Source organism: Drosophila miranda, chromosome XL, assembly GCF_003369915.1.
Source record: "Drosophila miranda strain MSH22 chromosome XL, D.miranda_PacBio2.1, whole genome shotgun sequence".
Classification (NCBI taxonomy): Eukaryota; Metazoa; Arthropoda; class Insecta; order Diptera; family Drosophilidae; genus Drosophila; species Drosophila miranda.
In genome coordinates, this window is record NC_046673.1 from 18,075,330 (window position 1) to 18,097,949 (window position 22,620).

Genomic DNA, 22,620 nt, shown 5'->3' on the forward strand with positions numbered 1-22,620 from the left:
GATCCAAATCTGGGGCCCGCTCCAGATCGATTGCCCTTACCCCTAGCCTCAACCGATGAATGAGGAAAATTTAAAGCAAGTTTGAAATGAAATAAAACTTTAAATAAAATATTTAAAAACAAAACAAAAACCCCAAAAAAAAACAACGAACAAAATTTGTTGAACATGCTGTTTTAAACCTACTCTGTACTTACCAATATGTTTTCCACATTTTACTTCTTTAGGAAAACTCTCTTCCAAAATATAAAATAAAGAAAAGGGACAGAGCATGGGGCATGGGCATTGGTCAAGAGGGCAACAGTACTTCCACATTGAGGTGGAAACATCTGAACATTGGTGGATAATGTTGCATAGTGCATCAAACCCGATGACGAGCATGGATACTCGTGTGAGAGGAGTTCTCGACGGACGGTAAGAATAATGGTTGCACAAGCAAACGCCATATTTTTCGTTAGATGTACAACAGTTCTTGGATCTTTTAATTATAGAAAAGTGCATGAGCGCAAGCTATGAACAATTATCGGTGTATCTATTCGGAGAAGTTTGGTGCTCTGTCTGTTAGGTTGTTCGATCTTCACATAATTCGAGGAGAATGATTAGGGTGGATCCGACTGGTTGCCAGAAGAGTCTATAAATTATGCTTACGAGAATAAATACAATCTGTGAATAGGTTTATCTAAATTATAAATTGGTCACAACAGAAAAAGTTGTTGGAACATATATGAATGCTTCTGGCAGTGAAGTCCGCAAAAGTTAAGGTGTTGTTCTGAAGGGAGAGCAATGAAGAGGTTCAGTCTGTGCATACATGTATTAATCCTCTTTTTCCGTTAGAAAGGAGTGGATGACCTGAATTAGAGCGAGATGACAGATAGAAGAGAACTCCTGGGAGATGGGCAAAGTGAGCCACAGGCGCACAGACCCCCATATCGGTAAGCACTTAAATTATTCTCTCACACTGAGATTTGTTTGGCAGCCGGCTGCCATCAAGAAACAATCTAGCCTTCTCCTGTCGTGATAGATCATTACATAAGCTATTTGGTTCAGTGAGTTACATTTTCAACTTATTTATTCCTTCAAGGTCTTGCACTACACATAAAATTACATGGCCTCGATCCTGCGGCGCCCGATCTGTGGTGTTCGGATCACAGCATTCGGTCCCTGGGTCCGATGGGGCTGCAGAAGCACTTGGTACGAGAAGAAAAAAAGGCAACGGCAACCCTCTACTTCTTCTTGGGCTTCAGCACCTGGTAGGCAATCACCAGTCCCATCACAGCATATGTAGCCTTGGCCACCTGCAATAACCATAGATCAAGAGCGTGTCATAACACTTGGACGGCATAGATCTGCATATTCATGTTTGCGGAAAAGTACTCACATTGGCGCGGCCGCTCATGGTCGAGCCATTGAATATTTTCGACATGCCGGTCAGTTTCTCGCCTTCACCAGCCATTGCTGCAAAACAAGGTAATGGGGTTATCTTTTTATATTTTCCATTGATTGCTATCGTCTACTCACTTTCAGGTTATTTTTCACGATTTCGAGCTGTTGAAAATGGGACAATAAAAAAATGTACGCCGAGTTATGCAATTTTACTTTGATCAAGTTGTTACATGGCAACTACGCGGTATGTACACATTTGCTACATAATGGCAGGAAAAAGATGGTGTGGACAACAGGCCAAACGGCCCAGAAAATGCAATGCATGCTAGGTGATACCCACCCCAATTGCTCAATATACCTTGAAGACAAACAGCGAGGTGAGGCTCCTGTGAACCTTGCCATTTGGGTTATCTTTTTTTGCCTGTTGACCATACCCCTTCGAATGGCCCACTAAAAATTACGACTCATTTTTTCGTTGCAGGAGAGAACAGCAATGTGACCGTCCGACCCGCAAAAATACCTCCGTGGAAACACTTTTTGACATGCCTTTTTTCCATTTTTGAAAAAAATTGAGATTTTGATGGCAAACGATCAGGAATTCGATGCTGATCACGAATTAGTATTCGATGTGGCCTGGGACATGGCTCTAAATAGCATTTATATTTGGTTCCTACATTGGTGCATTAGAGAAGAGGGTGAGACCATATTTAAACTTTGCAAGGTGTGTGAGCTAGACATGGTGGCAAGAACATCAGTCTGACCTCGAACTTAGCGATAAAACTTACAGAAATAGACCGAAATTTCAGAAATAGACCGAAATATATACCGATGACAAAAAAAACCCTTGGTAAGCACTTACAATCCAGATATTCTAGAAATATGGATTTGTGATAAAGTCGTCGACAAAAATATTGCACTGAAAATATCGTACCAAAACTACAAAATATTCCCAAAAAAAAAAGCAGTTTCTAACTTGAAGAAAACAAAAAATAGATGAAAATTAAAAAAAAAACGGTCAAAACAGCATTTTCCAAGTCGTCGCAAGCCATACCTGTAGATATAAATAAAAACTAGTAATTGCCAATCTGCGGTTCTCACCAGAATTTTTACAGGAGTAAGCTTCACTCCAGAACCTAGTACTGTCGCTGATAATTTCTCTCTTTATTTATTTGTTGGTCTCTCTTTGTATTTTCATTCAATTCCTCAATATTTTTATACCCGATACTCAAAATGAGTATTGGGGTATATTAGATTTGTGGTAAAAGTGGATGTGTGTAACGTCCAGAAGGAATCGTTTCCGACCCCATAAAGTATATATATTCTTGATCAGCATCAATAGCCGAGTCGATTGAGCCCTGTCTGTCTGTCCGTCTGTCCGTCCGTCCGTCTGTCCGTCCCCTTCAGCGCCTAGTGCTCAAAGACTATAAGAGCTAGAGCAACGATGTTTTGGATCCAGACTTCTGTGATATGTCACTGCTACAAAAATATTTCAAAACTTCGCCCCGCCCACTTCCGCCCCCACAAAGGACGAAAATCTGTGGCATCCACATTTTTAAAGATACGATAAAACCAAAAACGCAGAATCGTAGAGGATGACTATATGTTTTAGAATGTAAGATCTCAACCAGATCGTATAATTATTATAGCCAGAATCAAGAAAACAATTTCATTCTTTCTCGCTCTGTCTCTCTCTAACACACAGGTTTCATGGTCGGTTTTGCCAATTGCAAAATATGAGTTCAAGGATCTCAGAACCTATAAGAGCCAGAGCAACCAAATTTGGTATCCACACTCCTGTGATATCGGACCTTGACCGTTTCGTGTCCAAATTTCGCCACACCCCCTTTCGCCCCCGCAAAGGACGAAAAACTGGGGCATCCACAAATCTCAGAGACTATTAAGGCTAGAGTAACCAAATTTGGTATCCGCACTTCTGTTAGATCTCACTATAAAACGTATGTCTCAGAATTTCGCCCCACCCCCTTCCGCCCCCACAAAGGACGAAAATCTGTTGCATCCACAATATTGCACATTTGAGAAAACTAAAAACGCAGAATCATAGATAATGACCATATCTATCAGATTGCTGAATCTGGACCAGATCAGATAATTTTTATAGCCAAAAGCAACAAATCAATTTGCACTGGCTTCGCAGCGCCCGACGTCACGCTCAGACTGATTTTCTGTCTCTCTCGCACGCACTCTTTGTCGTGTCGTTTAATATTAGCTGCGTCTGCCGAAGGAGAGCCATACTGACTTAGTATCGGGTATAACTGTAGAGTTGCGGTGTCCGCAGCAACTCACAACGTTCCCCCTCGTTAACTTTAAGGTATGGCGCACAAGATTTGTTTTACGGAAAAAAATTCAACCTGTTTTAGAATTTCATTATTATCTGGTAAACTAGTGGCAAATATCGTTAAAAAAAAATGATGAGCCTGCCACATTTTCACACAGAGCGACTGCTCCCGTTTTCGCAACACAAAAAGGTCAATTCTTCCCACCAGGAGGCAAAAGAAAGGAGTAAGAACCGTGACCCACGTCTACGTCAACACCCCCAAAACGTACGATGACCAAGAAGGCGGTCAAGAACCGCGAAACGCGAGTGTCTTTCGCAAGACAAAACCTCCCGCAATTCACAAATTTGTATCGCAGTTGGCCGCATTATCGCTTTCTTGCTTCGTCCGAATCTGTGGTAACTTCCCAACTGCCAACACCAACGCGATTCTTTGCCACTCGCGTTTCTTGACCGCCTTCTTGGTCATCGTAAAATTTGGGGGTGTTGACGCAGAAGTGGGTCACGGTTCTCACTCCTTCGTTTAGCCTCCTGGGGAGAAGAATTGACCTTTTTCCACGCTTCTCGGTGCGGCTGGTGCGACTGCTCCCGTTTTCGCAAGACAAAACCTCCCGCAATTCACAAATTTGTATCGCAGTTGGCCGCATTATCGCTTTCTTGCTTCTTGCTTCGTCCGAATCTGTGGTAACTTCCGAACTTGCAACACCAACGCGATTCTTTACCACTCGCGTTTCTTGACCGCCTTCTTGGTCATCGTAAAATTTGGGGGTGTTGACGCAGACGTGGGTCACGGTTCTCACTCCTTCGTTTAGCCTCCTGGGGAGAAGAATTGACCTTTTTCCACGCTTCTCGGTGCGGCTGGTGCGACTGCTCCCGTTTTCGCAAGACAAAACCTCCTGCAATTCACAAATTTGTGTCGCAGTTGGCCGCATTATCGCTTTCTTGCTTCGTCCGAATCTGTGGTAACTTCCGAACTGCCAACACCAACGCGATTCTTTACCACTCGCCTTCTTGGTCATCGTAAAATTTTGGGGTGTTGACGCAGACGTGGGTCACGGTTCTCACTCCTTCGTTTAGCCTCCTGGGGAGAAGAATTGACCTTTTTCCACGCTTCTCGGTGCGGCTGGTGCGACTGCTCCCGTTTTCGCAAGACAAAACCTCCCGCAATTCACAAATTTGTGTCGCAGTTGGCCGCATTATCGCTTTCTTGCTTCTAGCTTCGTCCGAATCTGTGGTAACTTCCGAACTGCCAACACCAACGCGATTCTTTACCACTCGCGTTTCTTGACCGCCTTCTTGGTCATCGTAAAATTTGGGGGTGTTGACGCAGACGTGGGTCACGGTTCTCACTCCTTCGTTTAGCCTCCTGGCGAGAAGAATTGACCTTTTTCCACGCTTCTCGGTGCGGCTGGTGCGACTGCTCCCGTTTTCGCAAGACAAAACCTCCCGCAATTCACAAATTTGTGTCGCAGTTGGCCGCATTATCGCTTTCTTGCTTCTAGCTTCGTCCGAATCTGTGGTAACTTCCGAACTGCCAACACCAACGCGATTCTTTACCACTCGCGTTTCTTGACCGCCTTCTTGGTCATCGTAAAATTTGGGGGTGTTGACGCAGACGTGGGTCACGGTTCTCACTCCTTCGTTTAGCCTCCTGGCGAGAAGAATTGACCTTTTTCCACGCTTCTCGGTGCGGCTGGTGCGACTGCTCCCGTTTTCGCAAGACAAAACCTCCTGCAATTCACAAATTTGTGTCGCAGTTGGCCGCATTATCGCTTTCTTGCTTCGTCCGAATCTGTGGTAACTTCCGAACTGCCAACACCAACGCGATTCTTTACCACTCGCCTTCTTGGTCATCGTAAAATTTTGGGGTGTTGACGCAGACGTGGGTCACGGTTCTCACTCCTTCGTTTAGCCTCCTGGGGAGAAGAATTGACCTTTTTCCACGCTTCTCGGTGCGGCTGGTGCGACTGCTCCCGTTTTCGCAAGACAAAACCTCCCGCAATTCACAAATTTGTGTCGCAGTTGGCCGCATTATCGCTTTCTTGCTTCTAGCTTCGTCCGAATCTGTGGTAACTTCCGAACTGCCAACACCAACGCGATTCTTTACCACTCGCGTTTCTTGACCGCCTTCTTGGTCATCGTAAAATTTTGGGGTGTTGACGCAGACGTGGGTCACGGTTCTCACTCCTTCGTTTAGCCTCCTGGGGAGAAGAATTGACCTTTTTCCACGCTTCTCGGTGCGGCTGGTGCGACTGCTCCCGTTTTCGCAAGACAAAACCTCCCGCAATTCACAAATTTGTGTCGCAGTTGGCCGCATTATCGCTTTCTTGCTTCTAGCTTCGTCCGAATCTGTGGTAACTTCCGAACTGCCATCACCAACGCGATTCTTTACCACTCGCGTTTCTTGACCGCCTTCTTGGTCATCGTAAAATTTGGGGGTGTTGACGCAGACGTGGGTCGCGGTTCTCACTCCTTCGTTTAGCCTCCTGGGGAGAAGAATTGACCTTTTTCCACGCTTCTCGGTGCGGCTGGTGCGACTGCTCCCGTTTTCGCAAGACAAAACCTCCCGCAATTCACAAATTTGTGTCGCAGTTGGCCGCATTATCGCTTTCTCGCTTCGTCCGAATCTGTGGTAACTTTCGAACTGCCAACACCAACGCGATTCTTTACCACTCGCGTTTCTTGACCGCCTTCTTGGTCATCGTAAAATTTTGGGGTGTTGACGCAGACGTGGGTCACGGTTCTCACTCCTTCGTTTAGCCTCCTGGGGAGAAGAATTGACCTTTTTCCACGCTTCTCGGTGCGGCTGGTGCGACTGCTCCCGTTTTCGCAAGACAAAACCTCCCGCAATTCACAAATTTGTGTCGCAGTTGGCCGCATTATCGCTTTCTTGCTTCGTCCGAATCTGTGGTAACTTCCGAACTGCCAACACCAACGCGATTCTTTACCACTCGCGTTTCTTGACCGCCTTCTTGGTCATCGTAAAATTTGGGGGTGTTGACGCAGAAGTGGGTCACGGTTCTCACTCCTTCGTTTAGCCTCCTGGGGAGAAGAATTGACCTTTTTCCACGCTTCTCGGTGCGGCTGGTGCGACTGCTCCCGTTTTCGCAAGACAAAACCTCCCGCAATTCACAAATTTGTGTCGCAGTTGGCCGCATATCGCTTTCTTGCTTCGTCCGAATCAGTGGTAACTTCCGAACTGCCAACACCAACGCGATTCTTTACCACTCGCGTTTCTTGACCGCCTTCTTGGTCATCGTAAAATTTGGGGGTGTTGACGCAGAAGTGGGTCACGGTTCTCACTCCTTCGTTTAGCCTCCTGGGGAGAAGAATTGACCTTTTTCCACGCTTCTCGGTGCGGCTGGTGCGACTGCTCCCGTTTTCGCAAGACAAAACCTCCCGCAATTCACAAATTTGTGTCGCAGTTGGCCGCATTATCGCTTTCTTGCTTCGTCCGAATCAGTGGTAACTTCCGAACTGCCAACACCAACGCGATTCTTTACCACTCGCGTTTCTTGACCGCCTTCTTGGTCATCGTAAAATTTGGGGGTGTTGACGCAGAAGTGGGTCACGGTTCTCACTCCTTCGTTTAGCCTCCTGGGGAGAAGAATTGACCTTTTTCCACGCTTCTCGGTGCGGCTGGTGCGACTGCTCCCGTTTTCGCAAGACAAAACCTCCCGCAATTCACAAATTTGTGTCGCAGTTGGCCGCATTATCGCTTTCTTGCTTCGTCCGAATCAGTGGTAACTTCCGAACTGCCAACACCAACGCGATTCTTTACCACTCGCGTTTCTTGACCGCCTTCTTGGTCATCGTAAAATTTGGGGGTGTTGACGCAGACGTGGGTCACGGTTCTCACTCCTTCGTTTAGCCTCCTGGGGAGAAGAATTGACCTTTTTCCACGCTTCTCGGTGCGGCTGGTGCGACTGCTCCCGTTTTCGCAAGACAAAACCTCCCGCAATTCACAAATTTGTGTCGCAGTTGGCCGCATTATCGCTTTCTTGCTTCGTCCGAATCTGTGGTAACTTCCGAACTGCCAACACCAACGCGATTCTTTACCACTCGCGTTTCTTGACCGCCTTCTTGGTCATCGTAAAATTTGGGGGTGTTGACGCAGACGTGGGTCACGGTTCTCACTCCTTCGTTTAGCCTCCTGGCGAGAAGAATTGACCTTTTTCCACGCTTCTCGGTGCGGCTGGTGCGACTGCTCCCGTTTTCGCAAGACAAAACCTCCCGCAATTCACAAATTTGTGTCGCAGTTGGCCGCATTATCGCTTTCTTGCTTCGTCCGAATCTGTGGTAACTTCCGAACTGCCATCACCAACGCGATTCTTTACCACTCGCGTTTCTTGACCGCCTTCTTGGTCATCGTAAAATTTGGGGGTGTTGACGCAGACGTGGGTCACGGTTCTCACTCCTTCGTTTAGCCTCCTGGGGAGAAGAATTGACCTTTTTCCACGCTTCTCGGTGCGGCTGGTGCGACTGCTCCCGTTTTCGCAAGACAAAACCTCCCGCAATTCACAAATTTGTGTCGCAGTTGGCCGCATTATCGCTTTCTTGCTTCGTCCGAATCAGTGGTAACTTCCGAACTGCCAACACCAACGCGATTCTTTACCACTCGCGTTTCTTGACCGCCTTCTTGGTCATCGTAAAATTTGGGGGTGTTGACGCAGAAGTGGGTCACGGTTCTCACTCCTTCGTTTAGTCTCCTGGGGAGAAGAATTGACCTTTTTCCACGCTTCTCGGTGCGGCTGGTGCGACTGCTCCCGTTTTCGCAAGACAAAACCTCCCGCAATTCACAAATTTGTGTCGCAGTTGGCCGCATTATCGCTTTCTTGCTTCTTGCTTCGTCCGAATCTGTGGTAACTTCCGAACTGCCAACACCAACGCGATTCTTTACCACTCGCGTTTCTTGACCGCCTTCTTGGTCATCGTAAAATTTGGGGGTGTTGACGCAGAAGTGGGTCACGGTTCTCACTCCTTCGTTTAGCCTCCTGGGGAGAAGAATTGACCTTTTTCCACGCTTCTCGGTGCGGCTGGTGCGACTGCTCCCGTTTTCGCAAGACAAAACCTCCCGCAATTCACAAATTTGTATCGCAGTTGGCCGCATTATCGCTTTCTTGCTTCTAGCTTCGTCCGAATCTGTGGTAACTTCCGAGCTGCCATCACCAACGCGATTCTTTACCACTCGCGTTTCTTGACCGCCTTCTTGGTCATCGTAAAATTTTGGGGTGTTGACGCAGACGTGGGTCACGGTTCTCACTCCTTCGTTTAGCCTCCTGGGGAGAAGAATTGACCTTTTTCCACGCTTCTCGGTGCGGCTGGTGCGACTGCTCCCGTTTTCGCAAGACAAAACCTCCCGCAATTCACAAATTTGTGTCGCAGTTGGCCGCATTATCACTAGATCTGCCAGTGGAAGACTCCTCCGTATCTGTGGTAACTTCCGAACTGCCATCACCAACGCGATTCTTTACCACTCGCGTTTCTTGACCGCCTTCTTGGTCATCGTAAAATTTGGGGGTGTTGACGCAGACGTGGGTCACGGTTCTCACTCCTTCGTTTAGCCTCCTGGGGAGAAGAATTGACCTTTTTCCACGCTTCTCGGTGCGGCTGGTGCGACTGCTCCCGTTTTCGCAAGACAAAACCTCCCGCAATTCACAAATTTGTGTCGCAGTTGGCCGCATTATCACTAGATCTGCCAGTGGAAGACTCCTCCGTATCTGTGGTAACTTCCGAACTGCCATCACCAACGCGATTCTTTACCACTCGCGTTTCTTGACCGCCTTCTTGGTCATCGTAAAATTTGGGGGTGTTGACGCAGACGTGGGTCACGGTTCTCACTCCTTCGTTTAGCCTCCTGGGGAGAAGAATTGACCTTTTTCCACGCTTCTCGGTGCGGCTGGTGCGACTGCTCCCGTTTTCGCAAGACAAAACCTCCCGCAATTCACAAATTTGTATCGCAGTTGGCCGCATTATCGCTTTCTTGCTTCGTCCGAATCAGTGGTAACTTCCGAACTGCCAACACCAACGCGATTCTTTACCACTCGCGTTTCTTGACCGCCTTCTTGGTCATCGTAAAATTTGGGGGTGTTGACGCAGAAGTGGGTCACGGTTCTCACTCCTTCGTTTAGCCTCCTGGGGAGAAGAATTGACCTTTTTCCACGCTTCTCGGTGCGGCTGGTGCGACTGCTCCCGTTTTCGCAAGACAAAACCTCCCGCAATTCACAAATTTGTATCGCAGTTGGCCGCATTATCGCTTTCTTGCTTCTTGCTTCGTCCGAATCTGTGGTAACTTCCGAACTGCCAACACCAACGCGATTCTTTACCACTCGCGTTTCTTGACCGCCTTCTTGGTCATCGTAAAATTTGGGGGTGTTGACGCAGAAGTGGGTCACGGTTCTCACTCCTTCGTTTAGCCTCCTGGGGAGAAGAATTGACCTTTTTCCACGCTTCTCGGTGCGGCTGGTGCGACTGCTCCCGTTTTCGCAAGACAAAACCTCCCGCAATTCACAAATTTGTGTCGCAGTTGGCCGCATTATCGCTTTCTTGCTTCGTCCGAATCTGTGGTAACTTCCGAACTGCCAACACCAACGCGATTCTTTACCACTCGCGTTTCTTGACCGCCTTCTTGGTCATCGTAAAATTTTGGGGTGTTGACGCAGACGTGGGTCACGGTTCTCACTCCTTCGTTTAGCCTCCTGGGAAGAAGAATTGACCTTTTTCCACGCTTCTCGGTGCGGCTGGTGCGACTGCTCCCGTTTTCGCAAGACAAAACCTCCCGCAATTCACAAATTTGTGTCGCAGTTGGCCGCATTATCGCTTTCTTGCTTCGTCCGAATCAGTGGTAACTTCCGAACTGCCAACACCAACGCGATTCTTTACCACTCGCGTTTCTTGACCGCCTTCTTGGTCATCGTAAAATTTGGGGGTGTTGACGCAGACGTGGGTCACGGTTCTCACTCCTTCGTTTAGCCTCCTGGGGAGAAGAATTGACCTTTTTCCACGCTTCTCGGTGCGGCTGGTGCGACTGCTCCCGTTTTCGCAAGACAAAACCTCCCGCAATTCACAAATTTGTATCGCAGTTGGCTTGCATTGAATAGGGGCTCCACGGCACCGTTTTGTGGTGCAGCACAATGACCAAGGACAGTTGTTGGCTGGTTCGGTGCTTGTTGCGGTGGTTGCTCACGCTGCTTCCGAGCCCGAACGCTGCGTCAACGCACTGGCAGCGAAATACTATAAATACAGCTGCGCCGCTGTCTCTGCATTAATTTTTTTTTTTTTCTGTCCATCGAATTTTCATATATTTTATACTCCTGATAGTTAATGCTATTTGTTAGTTGTAGTTGAATAGGGGCTCCACGGCACCGTTTTGTGGTGCAGCACAATGACCAAGGACAGCTGTTGGCTGGTTCGGTGCTTATTGCGGTGGTTGCTCACGCTGCTTCCGAGCCCGAACGCTGCGTCAACGCACTGGCAGCGAAATACTATAAATACAGCTGCGACGCTGTCTCTGCATTAATTTTTTTTTTTTTCTGTCCATCGAATTTTCATATATTTTATACTCCTGATAGTTAATGCTATTTTTTAGTTGTAGTTGAATAGGGGCTCCACGGCACCGTTTTGTGGTGCAGCACAATGACCAAGGACAGTTGTTGGCTGGTTCGGGGCTTGTTGCAGTGGTTGCTCACGCTGCTTCCGAGCCCGAACGCTGCGTCAACGCACTGGCAGCGAAATACTACATCTGCGCCGCTGACTGCATAATTTTTTTTTCCTGACTGTCGACGGTCGATAGTTGACCGCGATAGGCGATCTAGTATTTAATCTATATCGATAGATGGTGAATTTCCAGCCACGAATGAACGGGCATATTTTCGGCTACCACGAGGTGCCGCCATAATTTAAGCTTCACTTTTACTGTCGTTAAGATTATTTGGCAACATTGTGCTAGGTTATGACCGATGTATTTATAGAATAAAACAGAACCAGTGCCAGTACCGGCAATCAGCCAGCATAACTGCTAGCGCGGATTTAATTGCTGCTATCACTAACCATACAGTATATAGATGTGCCAGTTCATACAACGAAAGCGTCACACACTGGCTAGCGCGCTCAGTACCCCAGAGTGACGTCATCATGAGAGAGAGAGCGCAGAGAGAACATCTTTGCATATGTTCGTACACACGCAATATGTTTCGACAAAAATATGTGATTGTATGCTTTTTCAGATTTATTGAACTCTCTCAGGTCTGGTTCTGTTTTGCCACCAGCATGTTTTAGTGTATGGGTGCACATGCATTCTCACGTACTTTGCGTGTGTGTGTTTAGTATTGCTGGCCGCTAGAACTGAAATTTGAGTTTGGTTCTTGTTTTGGGTCTTTTGATGGACTGACCTACCGCCACAAAATAAATGAAGAATGGGCAGGGGGTGGGGGTATGGTACACTAGGGCGCGGGAAATGAAATAAAAGCTGTTATTTGTTTGATGTATACCACAAAATATAAAATATTACAATAATATAATTACACATTTATTTCCTTATTTTAAACAGGTTTATTATAAATTATAAAAATTATGCAAACGCCGTCGGTTCTCGACTTTTTTGTTTATTATAACTAAAACAATGATGTATCTAATTATACAATATAAGAAAAAATATATATATACTTAAATAAATTTGCATAAATATATATATTTCTTTCTATAAATAGAGGATATGCCTTAAGAATGTTCATATATGTAACTATATATATATATTTTGTTGTACCCTTGTTTTTTAATGGTGCGTCGGATAGTTTGGGCTGAAACGGTCTTTCCGTGGCCGACAAATAATTCAGCTTTTAATTCCGGTGCACTGAGTCGTGGATTTTTCTTCACTTTCTTTATGATATCGGCTTCTTCGCGCTTAGTCAACTTGTTCGGTTGTCCGGTTTGCTTAATTGATGCGATTCTTCCTTCATTTTTGAACCTGCGGACGATGTCACCGATCGTATTCAGATTCATTTTCAGAATTTGGGCAGTTTCTTTGTAGGTCTTGCCCTCTAAATGCAACTGGAGCACAAGTTTTCGCTGCTCCAAGGATGAATTAATCCCTTTACGGCCCATTTTAATTTTAGGTGGAACAATTCGATTTAGCGGTGTGCTTGCTGATCATGAATGTAAGTCAAGTGTTTGTTTTTCGGGGAAACCCATTTTTTGTGCCATTTGGGGCTATTTGGAGTTGCCACAGGGTTTTATAATGCGATTTCCCAAAAATGCCGAATATTAAAGTAACGCAAATTTTGAGCTTTTTTTTTGTTTTATTATATTTTCTCTATTCATTTAAAATAAAATCATTATTATATATACCTCTCTGAAAAGGTAAAACTTCAAGCTTTATTCCCTCATTAAAATTTTTTTATTTTTTTGTAGTTTAATGCATTTTATTCGCGTTTGAAGTTGAAAAAAAAAATGACGAATATTAAAGTTACCCACTGTAGATCTTACCGCGCTTCTCGGTTTGTTCTTGTTCGTCTTGCGAAGTAAATTGGTAGTCTCTCTTCATGTCGAACCAATTCCCATCGCCACCTGCATTAGCAGGGGGGAGGGAGGCTGACATGAAGAGAGAACCGTTTTATTTGATTATACTCTTTAGCATATTCTACAAATAGTTTCGCGCCGGCTGCTTATCTACATTACATGTAGTTGCAGACGTGGCTGTAAATTGGCAGGGTAACATTTGTTACGGTATTGGCTTATTTGGTATTTTTTAACAGCTATCGATAATTTGGCTAGATGCCAGGGTAACGCTAATCTTATTGCTACTTTGTTTACATTGTTTTTAATTTGTTTTAATTATTTCAGGTGGAGTATGCGGCCGTGGAGAACATCATTACGCCTATTGGTCTCGTCTTCGGCTGCGAAGTGGAATCCTTGCGAGTGCCGGCGCTAAACTGGGACTGCAGGACAGCATCAACAGGGCTGAAGCTGGCCGAGGTCCAGTGCATCGTCATTCTGGATGTGGGTTACCAATTTCTGTGAAGGTGAAGTGGTTTCGTATCTGTGGAAGAATAGAAAGGTTTTTAGTTTCTTTTCAGCCGCCGCCATCATCTGGATTCTGGAGCTGCCGCCGTCCATCATCAGGTTCTCTGCTAGGGCCGTCATTTGCCTGCGTAGCAGCTGCATTAGCGCTACTGCGGCTGATTTCCATATTGTGTGTTGCAAACGGATTGCGCAGCCAGTTCTCGCGTCTGACTTGGAGCAATATTGTTTGGATGGCTGTCAGGCTTCTGTTGCTGTTTGGATTGTGCTCTTCTATCATTGCGGCATACCTTGGCCTGGCCAGCCTTCTTGGAATGTATGGGTGCGTTGCGATCTCACAGGCAAGTAAATTTGTGTGCTGCATTAACCGAGTGTAGTAGTTCCTGCAGAGTCTGTTATAAACTTCTTCCACAGTTGCTACTTGGAGATCCGCATGCAGTGCGTTGTTGCTCACATACCAGGGAGCATTTGTCATTGCTCTGAGAGCTTTGTTTTGGATCGTCTGGAGCTTTGCCATTTGCATGTTTGAAGTCAGTGGCCCCCAGACTGGCATGGCATACTGCCATATTGGGGCAATCAGCTGCTTATAGAGGAGGACCTTTGGAGGTAGTGGGAGTTTACTGTTTCTGCCGATGATCCAGTCGAGCTTTTTGATCCGGGCCCTTGTTTTAGTGACAACAGCCGCTACGTGCTTATTGAAATTGAGCTTCGTATCCATCTGTATTCCTAGGTATGGCATGACGGGTTTTTTGGCCAGGAGTTGCCCGGCTAACCTTGGAGCTGGAGTGTGTAGCTGCACAGGTGAGAGAGTGTGTAGAACATGAGCAGTTTTTGCAAGACTGATGGTTATTCCCCATTTCTTAGACCATGATAATGCATCAGCCAGGAGCCGCTCCACATTTTCGTTGGCTTGTTTTGGACTTGGGGCAGATACGAGGTATACTGCGTCATCAGCGTACGTTGCTAGCATTTGGGTTGAGTTTGCGTGTCTTGGTGGCTGCAACATGTCGGCAGTGTAAAGATTGTAGAGTACTGGGCCAAGTACGCTTCCTTGCGGCACTCCAGCGGTTATGTGCTTTAGGCTTGAGGTGATGTTGTTGCAGCAGACGACTTTGAAGCTTCTGTCTGAGAGATAGCTGGTGAGTAGAATGTATAGATTGTCAGGTATTACCGTTTTAACTTTGCAGAGAAGACCCTGATGCCAGACTCGTATCAAAGGCCTCCTGGATATCCATGTACACAGCACTGCAATGCCGCTGCGCTTCGTTGGATCTGAGGATGAATTGCGTGACTCGTCCGATTTGCTGTTCCGCTGAGTGCTGATTGATGGTTTGGAATAGCCATGGCAAAGCTTTCTTCTTCAAAAAGTCGTTTGAGGATGAGGCGTTCAAGGATTTTGGAGAAGCCTGTAAGCAGGCTGTTGGGTCTGTAGGACTCAAGCCTATCACTCGGCTTTCCTGGCTTCCTTAACATAGAGATTTTTGCGCATTTCCAGGACTTTGGGAAGTGGCCGAACTGCAGAGCCGAGTTGCATATCAACAGCAGATACTCGATGGGGGATGTTGGCAGAGATTTAATGACGCAATTGTCGATAGTGTCGAAACCGGGTGCCTTTTTCGTCTTGAGCTTCTTAATTTCCGATTTGAGTTCCTGGATGGTCACAGGTCTGATTATTTGAGCAGCTTCATCTGGACCGTTATCTTGTAATACTGCGTTAATTTCTTCTCTGTCTTCTAGGTCTGCCGTGATCTTTGGCGTGAAACGTGCTTCCAGGTGCTGCGCAAAGGCCTCAGCTTTTTCCTCCGTAGTTTTGCACCAAGGGTCAGCAGGAGCTTGCTGCCCTTCCGCAACGTGCCTTCTGACTGGCAGATTTGGGATGGGCTGTCTCTTGATTGTGTTGGTAAGCCGCCACAGTTTCTGCATGCTGTACCTATCAGTTGGGTCGATGTCGTGTAGCAGTCTGTTCATTTGTTTGTCTTTTTGCAGCTTGATCCGTTTACGTATTCTGTTAGTCAGCTGATTGATAGTGCGTGCAATGAGGGGGTTGGAGCACCTATCTTTTTGGTTGATTTTGCAGAGAATTCTTTTGATCTTGATCGCTTTCAGCGTTTGCGAGTCAAGATGAAAGCTTTGCGGTTCGTACACTGTGTGCTGGTTACTTGAGGTTTGCGAAGCCAATTCAGCTGCAATGTAAATGTTCTTTTCAAGGATAGCCATCATCTATGTCGTCGCCGTTGTGAAGTTCAGTCTCCAGATGGATTCGCTGTTCTAGGTGAGCTTGAAATCTTCTGATATTTGCATTTTTTGGTAATAGTATCTTCTTTTTTCCATATTCAGGTCTCAGGAGGAGTCTAATAATTTGCATGTTGTGATCTGAACCTAAGTCATATGATGTTTCGATGTGGATTAAATTGTGTCTAATACCCTTATAAACCGCAAAGTCTATAGCAGACGGCATATGTCGTCGATTTGAAGGGAAATGGGTGGGGGATCCAGTGGCCAGTATGTTTTGGTCGTTTTCCTGGATGCATTTCAGAAGTGCAGCCCCTCTTCTGCAGGATCTTGCATTGCCCCACCACTGGCTTTTGGCGTTCCAATCCCCAGCTACGATAAATCTGCTACCTAGAGAGTCAAATACCTGTTTAAATTGTGTATCAATCCATTCGTGTGCAGGTGGACAATAGATCGCACCAATGTTTATTGTTTGATGGTTTTTTATTGTTGCAGCTATGGTGCACATCTGGATGGAGTCCTCTCTTGTTGGTGCGAGGGAAATGTGCGGGATGTTGCACTTGATGATTACCGCGGCTCCTCCTCTGCTCCGGTTCGACGGGTGGTTTGCCATGTAGACGTGGTAACCATCTATCACGAGGTTTGTGTCTTCTTTTAGATGCGATTCCGATATCAGTAGGATGTCTATACTGTTGCCTGCCAAATAAGCGTTAAGTTCAGGGAGTTTGTTTGGAAGCCCAGCAGCATTCCAGAAAGCGATTTTGATTAAAGGGGAATTACTATGCATTTGAGGTCTCATTGTCGTTTGTGGGTGGTGGGAGTCGTGCCATAACTCGGTACAGTGTCTTCTCGATCATGGAGAGCCTAGCTTCAAGGCTCGGTTGGGGTTGTGTCTTGTTATTAGTTGTCTCGTTCCTTCGATCCGTCTGCACTTGTAGGAGAGTGATAAGCTTGTCTAGCTTCTCATTTAGGCTGCTGAGGTCAGCCTTATTGTTGTTGTTGTTGTTGCTGCCTTGCGGGCGATTTGCGCTCTTAAATCGGCCTGCGCTCTTGGAGCGATTTCGGCTGAGGTGCTTTATGAGCTGCTCCTGCAAGCATGTACTTGGAGTCAGCTTCCTCTTTGACCTCGACCTGCGTTGCTGTTGTAGTTTCTGCTGCGCTGGGAGGCTCGCTCTGGCGACTGCAGCGTAACTCAAGGCCTGCTTTGAAGTGCAGGGTGCTTCTTCTCGTGTACGGGAGCTAAGGGCGTTCATCTGCTGAGTGCGTGGTTTGCTTGGCTGACGACGACGTCGGCTTTGGCTTCGGTTTCTAGGCATTGGAAGGGCAGGCATGCCCAGGTCATGTAGTAGCTTGTTAGCTTGGGCAAGTTCGCTCGGCTTCTTGCGCAGCGCTGCACTTCTAAAAGCGGTGCAGCCCCTGTAGCTGGCTGGGTGAGGGCCGCTACAGTTTGCGCATTTAGCCGGCTGTTGCAAGGGTTTTTGGCAAACTATTGAGGAGTGCTGCCCCGCGCACTTAACACACACGAAGTCATTTCGGCAGTAATTGTGGGTGTGTCCAATGCGTTGACACCTGTGGCACTGGACAACTGGGCCGGTGTTCCTCTGCACCTCGACTTTAACTCGTTGGCCGCCCATATTTGTAATACTCAACGCCTCAGCGTTGTTTGGCCTTGGTTCAAGTTGAACTACGAACATGTTGAGGGGCTCATTGGTAGCTCGTCTCGTCATGCCCCGTATGAAAGTGGCTGTGTGGCCGTGGCTGGCCAGTAGTCCAGTGACGAATTCGCTTTCGGTGGTGTGGTGCAGGTCCCTAATGACAATTCGGTATCCTCTCTCAGACTGTAGCTGGTAGGAATAGGATGGCGTGGTACAGGCCTCGTCCCTGTAATGTCTTTGCAGTACCCTGAAAGATTGCACGTCACTGCACATGACGCGTAGTCCACCTGCCGAAGTTGTCTTGGTGTGGAACTTTTCTGCTGGGATTAGCTGCGAGATTTCTTTAAGAGTGGCGGTAATATTGGTGATTTTGGTTAGTACAATTGGTGGCGGCTTGGGTGGCCGAGTTTCAGTTGCAGGTGCCCCCAGGGGCGGTGCGGAGCGCGTGTCGTGGAGTGTGGAGTCTCCACTGGAGGGGCCGGCAGCATTTTGTGTGGCCGCTGCTGGCGCTCGCTCTCTCTGTGGGACTCTCGCTGGTATGCCCAGGTCTTCTCGGGTTAAACGACTGGCTGTTACGTCAGTCATATCCTCGTCAGTAGTCAAGTCCATGGCACTTTGAGGTGGCTGTGCTTGTGGGGACTTGACTACTTTTTTGGCAGCTTGGTTTTGGGCATTTGACTGAGGGGACTGCGGGGTTGCAGGCCTTTTGCCTTGGTTGTTGAATTCAACCTCAACAGCGGTTTTTCCCGGGTGGGAGGCAAGGGGTGTATTTAGACTTACATGCTCGCTCTCTGACTCGCTGGAGGAGATCACTGGCATTTGCTCGTCATCATCAACGCACATTAGTATCTTTTTGTAGGATTCTCTGGTTGGGCATACAATTCTGACCATGCCGTCGTCTTGGTAGTCAAGAACATAGTTTTCCACTCCCATGAGGTGGTCGCAGAACCTCCTCATTTCTATTGCATCAGGCAACTTGCCTTTGTGCACGCGTATTATTGGGGGGGGGGGCGGTTTTTTAGCCTTTCCCCTACGATTCCCGCGATCTGCCATAACTGGTCAGCAGTAGGAACAGTAGGAAAAGTACTATTTTTAATAGTAAATTTGATTTTAATTTTAATTTGGTTAGGAGCACGTTCTTGTTTTGTTTTGTTCTTCTTCTTCTCGGTGCGGCAGTACTGCAAATTATCCATCTGGAAGAGCTGTTGATTCAAAGAATATTTTTCTTTTTTTCTGGCATTGGGGGTTGCCGGGTGCGGTTTTGGCTTCTTATGTTAAGGCGATTCAGTAATTTTCGTTTTCTCTATCGATCGATTAGCTTTCGGCTTTCACGTTTTCGATTGTCGGTTGTTGGCTGGTTCGCTGCTTGGTGCGGAGTTGCGGTGGTTGTCACGCAACTGTTGACTTTAGCGGGATCGACGATGGCGGGTGTTCCTTTTTGGGGCTGCTTTTCTCGCTTCTTCGCTTCATTAGAGCTGCCAGTGGAAGATTCGCCCGAATCTGTGCTGACTTCCGAACTGCCATCACCACTAAAATTACCCACGCGATTCTTTACCATTCGCGTTTCGCGTTTCTTGACCGCCTTCTTGGATATTGTACGTTTTGGGGGTGTTGACGTAGACGTGGGTCACGGCTCTCACTCCTTGGTTTTGTCTCAGGACGAAAATCTGTGGCATCCACAATATTGAAGATTCGAGAAAACTAAAAACGCACAATCATAGATAATGACCATATCTATCAGATTGCTGAATCTGGATCAGATCGGATCATTTTTATAGCCAAAAGGAACAAATAAATTTGCAGTGCCTACGCAGCGCCCGACGACAAGTTTAGACTGATTTTCTGTCTCTCTCGCACGCACTCTTTGTCGTGTCGTTTAATATTAGCGGCGTCTGCCGGAGGAGAGCCATACTGACTATGTATCGGGTATAAATGTAGAGTTGCGGTCGCCGCAGCAACTCCCAGCGTTCCCCCTCGTTTAAATATGGGTTCCGTGTCCATGATCGGAAATCATATTCTTTGATTTTGATATTCCGTTATTAAACCAATTAATATTAATTACTAGATAGCTAGGACATTCAGCACAGAACACACTGAAATCTTTCCACAAAAGAAAAACAAATAGATTTGTTGAGTAGGGCTCATAATGCACTCGCAATTCAAAATTGTAACTTAAACTTAAGCACTATTAGTCGAAGATTTAAGCCTTCAGCAATCAACCAGCAAATTTTAGAGGCATTAAAATCAATAATGTTAAAATTCTCATTCCTAAGTACATTATGTCTAGGAATTTGGCTGGTGACATGATTTTTTTTATTAAAAGCAGCCTCAACAAATGGACTTCAAAACTGAAATTAAAAAAAAAAAAAAACTAGAAGATGTATTCCTTATGCCACTGACATGGCTGCTTGCAAATTCGAGGGGACCTATCAAATGTCAACGGCAGCTTGGGAAAATCTCATTTAATTACTAGGCTGTCCATTTGGTTCCTTCAACTATATTCGGCTGGGTGCTTGTAATCTAAAATAAAAACTCATTAAAATTAGAATGCACCTGCTGAGAACCGAAAGCTGGCATTACAGATTGTCAAGAAAAAAGGCAACCAAAGGAGGAGAATGCAAGAAAAGGGTAAGAAAAATAAGGGAACGCGCAAAGCGTCCAGGATCGAATCTGTGCATACCCTTTCAGATGCATTGTTGCTATGCCATCAAAATGTTGGTATTTCGACTTGCTTTAAATGCTGGAGTTTGTATGTATTTTCCGTAGGATATACAAATATGGAATCAGACAAGCTGTATGCACTACGATGAAGAGTATAAATGCCTTTGGATATGCTTTCTGCGTCCCAAACATCTGATCGGAATCATACTACCCGATTTCTCAAGAATGAGGCACAAAAATAAAAAAAAATATGTGTAATTAGAGCCATGACTGGCATTTGGGCGCTGTGCCTGCACACATATCCTCCCTCCGCCCTACTCTTCAAAGATGCATATTAAATATAAGTTGTTGCACTTCACCCACACCGCTGCCGCTCCCATCCCAAACAAAAGCAAGAGCAAAAAAACAAAAAAACAAAATAAGAAGGGAAGAAGGGAAATTAGAGATTCCGCCCTGACATGTCAGCAGCAACGGGCCAAAGGGCACGCCCATCTGCATGGCCTGGGCCTGGGCCTGGGTCAGCGTCTGGCTCTGGTATGACTCTGGAATGTGGTATATAAGCCGACTGAATGCCAGGAGTCAGATTATAATCCCCAAGATGGCCAAGAAGGACGAGACCAACTCCCTTCGCGTGCAGATACTCGTCTACAGCCTGATGGGCATCGACCTGTGGAGCCCCACGGCGGTCAACGATCGTCACTTGGTCACGTTCGTGACCATGGGCCCACTGTTCGCCTTCATGCTGCCCATGTTCCTGTCCGCCAGGGCGAACATAACCGAGGTGAGCCTGCTCTCTGACACGCTAGGCTCCACATTCGCCAGCATGTTGACCCTGGTCAAGTACCTGTTGTTCGTCTACTACCGCAAGGAGTTCGTGGGCATGATCTACCGCATCAGGGGCATTCTGGAAAAGGGTGAGTCACGTCTGAAGGCCCACAAGCACACAAGAAGGCATTTTCGATCCTGAAAATACCTGTTTCGATCTTCCTCAGAGATCAACGTGTGGCCGGAGGCCAAGGAGATTGTAGACGCGGAGAATCGCAGCGACCAGATGCTGAGCCTGACCTATACGCGCTGCTTCTGCATGGCGGGTATCTTTGCGGCCATCAAGCCGTTCGTGACCATGTCCCTGGCCCTGCTGCGCGATGGGGGCGACGGCAGCAAGCTGCATCTAGAGCTGCCCCACATGGGGGTCTATCCGTACGACTACCAGGTGATGTGGTTCTTCGTGCCCACCTACCTGTGGAACGTGATGGCCAGCTACAGTGCGGTGACCATGGCTCTGTGCGTGGACACCCTCCTGTTCTTCTTTACGTACAATGTGTGCGCCATCTTCAAGATAGCCAGGCAACGGCTCGTCCATCTGCCGGCTATGGGCGAGGCGGATCCCAGGGGGGAGCTGGAGGCGGTGGTCCAGGTGCTGCTGCTGCACCAAAAGGGTCTGTGGATAGCCGATTTCATTGCCGATCACTACCGGCCTCTGATCTTTCTGCAGTTCTTCTTGTCGGCCCTGCAGATCTGCTTCATCGGCTTCCAGGTGGCCGACCTGTTTCCCAAGCCCCAGAGCCTCTACTTTATCGCCTTCGTGGGCTCCCTGCTCATCGCCCTCTTCATATACTCCCGCTGTGGCGAGAACATCAAGGAGGCCAGCCTGGACTTCGGCGACGGCATCTACGAGAGCAACTGGATGGAATTCGCGCCGTCCACCAAGCGGGTCCTGCTCATCGCGAGCATGCGCGCCCAGCGTCCCTGCCAGATGAAGGGGTACTTCTTTGAGGCCAGCATGGCCACCTTTTCAACGGTGGGTAGAATCCACCCTCGTACTCATCTCCTAATGGGATCATTCTTTCACATAATTTATTCTCTGTAGATTGTCCGCTCGGCCATGTCGTACATCATGATGTTGCGATCCTTTAATGTATAATTTGAAGGAGATCACGAAACCGCTTTAGGTCGAGAAGGCACCAAGAATAACGGGAAGAACACCAAGAAATACAACTGAAAAGAGAGAAAACTTTACAAAAACTAAACTTAAAACACTTTAAATGGGAAATCGAAGAAGCGGAATAGAAGCATCCCCCTGCTATGCCCCAGCATTTTTCAACGAAAGCAATTTCGTTTTCGTGGAGGGGGAGGAGGAGGAGGAAGAGGGGAAAAACCTGATGCGAAAAAATGCAACAATAAAAAACGAAAACACCATGGAGTAGGAGAAAAAACGACGAGTGGAAGGAGGGACCAAAGACAAGGACTCATGATGTTACGCCTCTTTAATTCTTCAAGTGGCAACTCTTCCACTTTTCCGTTCCCACTTCAGCTAGGTGGAAATTTGGCGAATTTTCGTTTTAGCTGCAGTCCCAGATCCCAGACTCTGATTCAGACACG

At 47.0% G+C, this 22,620-nt stretch overlaps 2 protein-coding genes and 1 long non-coding RNA gene across 3 annotated transcripts; 2 read left to right on the forward strand and 1 right to left on the reverse strand.

Moving 5' to 3' along the window:
* Positions 1–1,039: 1,039 nt before the first annotated feature.
* On the reverse strand, positions 1,040–1,622 carry LOC108164799 (ATP synthase membrane subunit DAPIT, mitochondrial). Its single transcript, XM_017300724.2, has 3 exons — positions 1,516–1,622; positions 1,376–1,452; positions 1,040–1,292 (listed from the first exon to the last, which is right to left on the reverse strand). Exons 2-3 carry the CDS (start codon positions 1,448–1,450, stop codon positions 1,221–1,223), a joined length of 147 nt encoding a protein of 48 aa, XP_017156213.1. The 5' UTR covers positions 1,451–1,452; positions 1,516–1,622; the 3' UTR covers positions 1,040–1,220.
* Positions 1,623–13,367: 11,745 nt separating this feature from the next.
* On the forward strand, positions 13,368–13,820 carry LOC117189069. The gene is made up of 3 exons (XR_004473135.1): positions 13,368–13,452; positions 13,514–13,669; positions 13,736–13,820. It is a non-coding gene; the product is annotated as an uncharacterized LOC117189069 (long non-coding RNA).
* A 6,695-nt stretch (positions 13,821–20,515) lies between these two features.
* Positions 20,516–22,380, forward strand: LOC108153834 (odorant receptor 9a). The gene is made up of 2 exons (XM_033397339.1): positions 20,516–21,152; positions 21,231–22,380. Exons 1-2 carry the CDS (start codon positions 20,735–20,737, stop codon positions 22,106–22,108), a joined length of 1,296 nt encoding a protein of 431 aa, XP_033253230.1. The 5' UTR covers positions 20,516–20,734; the 3' UTR covers positions 22,109–22,380.
* The last annotated feature ends 240 nt before the right edge of the window (positions 22,381–22,620 follow it).

What these genes read in the sequence shown, in the direction of transcription:
- LOC108164799 (XM_017300724.2), bottom strand. Translation starts at nt 1,450, where the DNA reads ATGGCTGGTGAAGGCGAGAAACTGACCGGCATGTCGAAAATATTCAAT. An exon ending in CCATGAGCGGCCGCGCCAAT is followed by an intron (nt 1,293 to 1,375) that starts GTGAGTACTTTT and finishes TGGTTATTGCAG; the next exon opens with GTGGCCAAGGCTACATATGC.
- LOC108153834 (XM_033397339.1), top strand. Translation starts at nt 20,735, where the DNA reads ATGGCCTGGGCCTGGGCCTGGGTCAGCGTCTGGCTCTGGTATGACTCT. An exon ending in CAGGGGCATTCTGGAAAAGG is followed by an intron (nt 21,153 to 21,230) that starts GTGAGTCACGTC and finishes GATCTTCCTCAG; the next exon opens with AGATCAACGTGTGGCCGGAG.